Genomic DNA, 7248 nt, shown 5'->3' with positions numbered 1-7248 from the left:
TCAATCAACTTTGAAGAGATTTTACGTTTTGGATTTTATGTAATTTCACTTTTATCAAACACACCTAAATCACTAACAAACAAACAAAAAAATTAATAGAAGTAAATAAATAAATAAATAATTTTGGGTGTTACAAGATTCCTCAACTTTCATGAAAAGTTCACCAACAATCTTAGCATCCTATGATTCAACTTACGAAACTAGTCTCAATAAAGAACAAACATGTTTTCTCTTATGTCATTTTCAATGTTTTTGTCTAAATACCCAATACAAAAACAAAAAAAAAAAATAATAAATAAATAAATAAAACAAATAAAACCATTCATACAAGACAAATGACATCGACCATATTATCAAAACCATGAGTCACTTATTAGTTATTACAACTACTTCCTTACATCTAACAACAAGAATATCATATCTATTCAATATCCATTCATCAAATCCAAACCCACAAAACAAAAGACCCAAATCATTTCAAAAATATATACTAAAACAAAAAAAAAAAAAAACTCAATTTTTTTCTTTTCTCATAATAAGGTTGTCCCAAAAGGATTGTTGGTATGAGTGTGGGCCCCGTTATTGACCGGGAATTGACCAAACCCAGAATCGAAAAAAGGGTTCGGTGGGGCCGGGCCCATCATGTGGTTCGGTTGGTACGGACCGAATGGATTCGGGTTAGGGTTAGGCGGGTGGTATTGTGTGAGTTGACCGGGTGGGGCACCAAACGGGTCGGGTGTGTCAAATGGGTTTGGAGCGGGTGAGCCGTAAACGGGTTGTTGTGAGGCTCTATATGCTCCTTCATCGTATAAGCTGTTGAGTGTAAGTGAGTCCAATCCACCAGCCTAATTAATCAAACATAAAAGGAAACAATTAAGGAAGTAGTTGAGGATTCCATCGGAATCGGAATTAGAGATTCCATTCCGTTTGTTTTTAAGAAAGAGTTGAAGAGTTACCAATTGTCTGTCTTGAATTGAAGAGATATTGGTGGAAGGAGTGGTGACTAAAGCAAGTTCCCAACCAGTTGGATCAAAATCTTTTGATTGAAAACCAGATGTTGTAGTAGTAGTAGTATCTACATGGAGAAAAACAAAATGAAAATTATTAAAAAAGGAAATAATAATAATAATTTTTTTTTAAATAAATAAATAAGAAAATTGGTAAAAATTACCAGATGGAACAATGGCAAGAGCCAATGCATTGGTTTCCTCAATAGCCGATCCATTAGGCAATGGATCATCAAAATGCAATCCCTAAACAAATATCATTAAAAAGTAAAAACCATTTAAAATTTCAGAATTAATAAAAAAAAATTAATTACCAATAAATCATCCGGGTCCCGGCTGTTAAAAGTAGGTTGGGGTTTGGGAGGTGGCTCATGAACATGATTTGAAGCTAAAAAGTCATTTATTGGCACTGCTTTAATTTCATCAATTGGTGAAAATGTATTTTCTTCATGTTTATCTTCTTCTTCTTCTTCTTCTGCTTCTGGTTTATATGTCAACATAAGTCTTTCTGGGTATTCCTGAATATATATAAATAAATAACAAAATATTTTTAATTACCAAAATAAATAAAAAAGTTTTTATTAAAAAGCTATTAAAATTTTGACACTCACTAATGTCTGAGTTGGCCCAGAGACCAACCTTGGTGCCTCTCTTATGTACTCTTCCATTGTTGCAAGAAAGGATTGTGGAGGCTGGAAAACAAGATAAAAGAGTATTTCTGTTAAAATTACCAATATACCCTTCTTGAAACTTTTGTCACCATAATAAAACCAGGGGCATTAGAGTTCTGTTAAATAAAAAATCACCAAAATACCACTCTCTCAACTTTTGTCGCCACGAGAAACATCGGGCATTAGAGTTTTGGTCAAATTACCAAAATACCCTTCTTGAAACTTTTGTCACCATAATCAACCAGGGGGAATAAAGTTATGTTACAAATTAAAGAATACCAAAATACCCTTCTCGCAACTTTTGTCGACACGAGAAACAGGGGGCATTAGAGTTTTGGTCAAATTACCAAAATACCCTTGTTAAAATTACCAAAATACCCTTGTTAAAATTACCAAAAAACCCCCCTCGAAACTTGTCACCATAATAAATCCAGGGGAAATAAATTTGTGTTAAAAAAAATAATACCAAAATACCCCTCTCACAACTTTTGACGCCACGAGAAACAGGGGGCATTAGAGTTTTGCTCAAATTACCAAAATACCCTTTTTTAACAAAAAGAAACAAGGGGCATTAGAGTAAACTATACCTCTCTGAGAACAGGAAACTGGAAATTTCTAGCAAGCTCCAATCTTTTGCAGACATCATAAAAATCAGAAAGGCTTCCGGCCTGAATAAATTTAATCAAAAATTAAAATCATGCAATCACAAATTAAAAACTTTTGCAATTAAAAAATGTAAATTTTTTTTTTTAAAGTTACCTGTTGACCTGCTCTTTTATATATATCAAGGGCTTTGATGGCTTCATGTCTTGGCATCTCAAAAAACTAGATAAATAAAGGGAAAAATAAATAAATAAACATCATGGTGATATTTTATTATTTCATAAAAACAGTGACATTTAACTATTTAATTAATTACCTTATCAATAAGATTGATAATTCCATCATTAACAGCACAATAGATTTTAAAACTTTCTTTTAGTACCAAAGCCAGAGCATATTGTATCAAATAATTTCCAACAGCTGCTCCTTCAGGCTGTTAAACACACAAAATAGCAACATACTTTTTATAAATTAAAATTACAACTTATTATTGATACAAATATATAAATTTATATAAAAAAAAAAAAAAACTTACCCTGCATCCCATAAGTCGATAGAGTAATTGTTGTAAAGCAGGAAGTTGTTCCAATAATTCTTCACTTTCTAAATCCCTTGTTCTGCTATAACCCTGCACTTATTATTATTTAAATTATTATTATTATTAATATTATATAAGATAATAATAAAATGTAAAAAAATATACCTTATTCTCTTGACCTTGAGCAAGTCTTGGGATTTTTTCAGCTTCAATATCATATTTCAAAACTCTAAAACATTCAAGTCTTTCTTCTAAGAAAAGTCCATATGTACGTACCCAAGCAGAACAATCCCAAGCTGTAAAATTTTATAAAAATAAAAAATAAAAATCAAGAACTACTTAAAACATTTTAAAGATTCGAATTATAAGTTGAAAACAGATCAAAAAAGATACCAATAGGGCTTGAATCATCTTTGAAATTAGCAAGTTGAAGAACACGCCCTCTTTGTTGAAAATTTACAAGTTCTTCCCTGAAAGTTGGATCACCTTCCCTTAGTGTCCTATGGATAACTATCAGTGTCTTTAAAGCCACCTGATAAGAAACAAAAAGATTTAGATGCAGAAAATCGCAAAGTACTTTCATTGATTTGTTTATGATGACATGATTAACTTGATTCATCAAGTAGAAGAAGAGAATTGCATGGATGTTGTAACGAAAATCAGTTATTACATATGGTTTTATCATTTCTGAAAATCGTTATGATTCCTATCGATGTAATAGTTGAAGCATAGTAAGAGTAAACCCTATCAATGGAATCTATAGCCATGATTCAAGTTATATAAATGAAAACGAAATCAATACAGGAAGATTTTCACAAAACCCTAACTTCGCAATCAACGACAACAAAGAGGAAAACTTGAAAACATTACCGTCCAATTACGAGTTTTAGCCAATCTCCTTGCTAGGGCATGTAAACAGTATTGTACATCCGCTCGAGGACGAACAGCAGAAGTATACGCCAAAATTTCTGGAAAAATAAAACCGACATGTTCAACATTTTGCCATGGAAATGATAAGAATCGTTGATTGGGGAAAGGGAAGATGAAATCACTCACTTCTGATGTGTCTCTCTTTGGGTGGGCACTCAACATGATTGGTAGCTTTAACGATCGCAACATCCACATCCTAAATCACACACAAAATCCAAACCCTATTTATAGATAGAATCACAGAACGATAGATACACGAAATTTGTTTGAACGATTGCGAAGAAATATAGGGGGGAAGACCTTGAAATCGCTATTGACGTGGGCTAATCCGACTTTGGTTTGATCTTTGAGAGCACCATAGGCTTTCCGCCATGTTTGCATAGTACCCATCTTATCTCGATTGATCGAACGGTGTTGCCGATAGATCGCCAAGTATTTCGATCGATTTTCGGACACAGAATTACAGACTTTGAACAGACCTTTCTTCTCTCTTGTGACAAGGAATCCAAAGAAGACAACTGCACATTGAACAGCAAAATTAGGCTGTTACTATTCTCTCTCTCTCTCTCTCCCTTTTTCTGTATATTCGAATACTTTATTTGTGATTGTGGCGAATGTGGTCAACTTGGTTGGCTATGGCGGCCACCGTCATCATGATCGGGTCTTTTTTTTTTTATTCTTTTAGATAATATATTTGTATATCATTTTGACATTATAATATTGGGATTTTTTGTGTTTATTTTTTTATTTTTTTTGAAGAATGTGTTTATTTATTTTTATTGATTATTGATATCATACCATGTGTGTTGTTTATTAAGATGATTCTTCTTACATGTGCGTATCGTAGTAAGAAATTAACTTTATTTGATCTTTGATACTTTGGGTTAGATTTTGAAAATCTTTTTGAAGCTTGGATGATGAATTCTAATATAATGTTTGATGTTATGTGATATACATATGGATTAAATGATTATTTTATAAAAATTAAAACGAGTATCTTTGTTTAGTGGTAATAATAGGACTCTATAGGCAAAGAATACAATTGCTAACATGTTGGAAAATAATTCGATTATATACGTCTTTGGACCATTTATGTAATTAATTAAGTTTACAAGGTATAATTATTATTTTGTACCTTAAGGTTTGCCTAAATGACTACTTAGGTTTCATATTTATGTCTTGTATTAATTAATGTGATTAAATGTAATAATAAAGACATGAGGGGCCTAATGTGGATTTCCCCAGAGATGCATTTCATAAACATGCGATCAATTTTAAAAGAGCACAGGTTTCTTGATTTTTCTCTCCATAACAACACCCTAACAATCCTAATTGATCGTCTAATCCTCTCCATCGTAAGAGTGCATCGTCTTGTTGAATAATTGATCATAAGGCAATGAGGACGAAGGGATTGACATCATTCTCCATCGGATACGTTCTTATCTTGATCATCATTCTATCACTATGAAATTGTGTTGAATTTGTTGAGAAATCGATCAATATGACCATTAAGGTGTTGTTTGTTTTTCTTAAAAAACATCTTCAAAACTCTTATTGCTGCGCAGCGCAGCACACGCGCAGCACTTTTTGTCCCTGTTTTTCAGAAGTCTTCGGGGCTTAAAACCTCTGCCCGTATGCTTCTTGGGGAAGCACTTGTTGTACCTCTTCCCACCCTTCAAACCTAAACCTTAAAAAATCCAATCCGAAAAAACAATCGGCCATTTTTTTTCCAAAAATCTAACAATGACGTGTCTTGTTTTTTAAATAAGTGTCCATGAAGTATATTTAATATTACGTTTATGGTCCTTTACTTATATACTATATTCTATTTTCACCCCTTTGACATTTAATACATTAAATTTATATCCTTTTATACTGTTTTCTTCCATTTGATTTACATAAGTTAATTCATTAAAATTTTGCTTTTTAAATTAGTTTATTTTCAATTTTTAATGACTGCAGATGTTAACAAAAACAAACACGCTTCTTATTACAGCCTGCAGCCGTTTGGTCCACCTCTTCTGCTGCAGAGGTTTGCAGAGGTGGTCCGCAGACTTTTTGAATTTTTGCTTCGGAAAAACAAACAGCACCTAATTCTCCACATAACAAACTTTAAAAACAAATAGAAGAGCAAGAGTGAACCATAGATGCAATTCTCATTAATGTTTGATTGTAACATATGTTTCCCTTGATTGACCAATTGATGATATAAAGGATTTAAATGCATGTTTTTTTAGGAAAACCATATGCCACGACGTGACATGAAGGGTGTCACGACGTGGCATGGCAATTGAAGATCATCTGCCTCTAATGGGCGCCACGACGTGGCATGAAGGGTGTCACAACATAGTGAACGTTGCAGCCAAGTCCATGATTTTTTTAGGGTTTCTTCCATATTTAAAGTCATTAACTCATTATCCAGGGCATCCTCTTTAGCATCCAACTTCCTTTAACAAAACCCTAGCCCCCATTTCATGTTTGTGTGCTTGTTTGATTGATTGGAGGTCTTGTTCTTAGCTTTTGGTGAAACCTGAAGAATAAGGAAGCTCATTGCGGTGCAAGGAAGCAAGGAGCTAACTTGGATCACTCACTCCCTTCAGATTCTGGCGTTATTGGAGGTATAAAGTTCACATCTTGACCTTTGTTCTTCTTGATTCAAGTTTGGGCTAATTTAGATGATTTTGGTCCCTTCCATGAATGCTCTTGGAGTTTGACGAACTCCAGGCCTTGTTGTGACTCTCAATTGGTCCTTAGGTTTCTGAGAATGAGAAAAGAGCCATGATTGAAGCTATTTTGGGTCCATGAGCAAGTTAGGGTCATATTAAGGAGTTAATGGACTTAAGGTTGTAGATCTAGCTTTGGGATGGAGTCCTAATGGATAAAGTTGGAAACGTTATTCATTAAGTCGGTAAAAAGAACTAGATATGAGGTTATGGGCCTTGATCTGAAGGAATTAAGCACTTAATGAAGATTTTATCATTTTACCAGAAGCTACGACGTGACGGTGCTCAGAATCGCAATTGTTTTTTCCTTGCTTTCTCACGACATGGCGCATGGTTTGTCACGTCGTGGAGTTGGCTTTGATTAGGTTAACCGTTAACTTTTTGGACCTTTGTTCGTTAACTTTTGACCAATTTGACTTGGAGTCAAACTTGGAGGATTTAGGTTGCTGATTGAGGATTTATCTGTCCCGGTGTTAGTTGGTTCGAGGGATTAATCGGTGCAAGGGTTAGAGTGTTGATGTGCTTCCCCAGTTCTGCAATTCAGGTGAGTTTTTCACTATATCATGTATCATATTTGTATATCCTTTGCATGGTAGGATAAAGATAACGTTAGAGTACAAGCATGTTAATGGCCTAGGGTAAGTTCTTATTATGCCTTGCAATTTGGAACACTTGATGTTTTAGTATGTTAGACCGGTGCGGTCTTGACCGTTGATCGTATGATTCTGTTAGAAGTTATATTGGTTAGGATGACTGGGGTAGACCGGATATGAAGA

The 7248-nt window shown here is 34.0% G+C and overlaps 1 protein-coding gene across 1 annotated transcript; it reads right to left on the bottom strand.

Moving 5' to 3' along the window:
- Nucleotides 1-325: 325 nt before the first annotated feature.
- Nucleotides 326-4355, bottom strand: LOC145132272 (putative clathrin assembly protein At2g01600). Its single transcript, XM_079066998.1, has 14 exons — nt 4050-4355; nt 3876-3945; nt 3690-3787; nt 3213-3351; nt 2985-3115; nt 2817-2909; nt 2598-2714; nt 2438-2503; nt 2266-2346; nt 1619-1699; nt 1322-1525; nt 1172-1253; nt 957-1075; nt 326-845 (listed from the first exon to the last, which is right to left on the bottom strand). The coding sequence occupies exons 1-14, from the start codon at nt 4137-4139 to the stop codon at nt 531-533; spliced, it is 1686 nt and encodes a 561-aa protein (XP_078923124.1). The 5' UTR covers nt 4140-4355; the 3' UTR covers nt 326-530.
- Between the last annotated feature and the right edge of the window lie 2893 nt (nt 4356-7248).

The sequence above is a fragment of the Lactuca virosa genome, chromosome 8, assembly GCF_052849685.1.
Source record: "Lactuca virosa cultivar CGN04683 chromosome 8, Lactuca_virosa_CGN04683_v6, whole genome shotgun sequence".
In the NCBI taxonomy this organism is placed as follows: domain Eukaryota; kingdom Viridiplantae; phylum Streptophyta; class Magnoliopsida; order Asterales; family Asteraceae; genus Lactuca; species Lactuca virosa.
The sequence above is the reverse complement of the archived record's forward strand: the minus strand, read 5'-3'. Positions and strand labels throughout refer to the sequence as shown.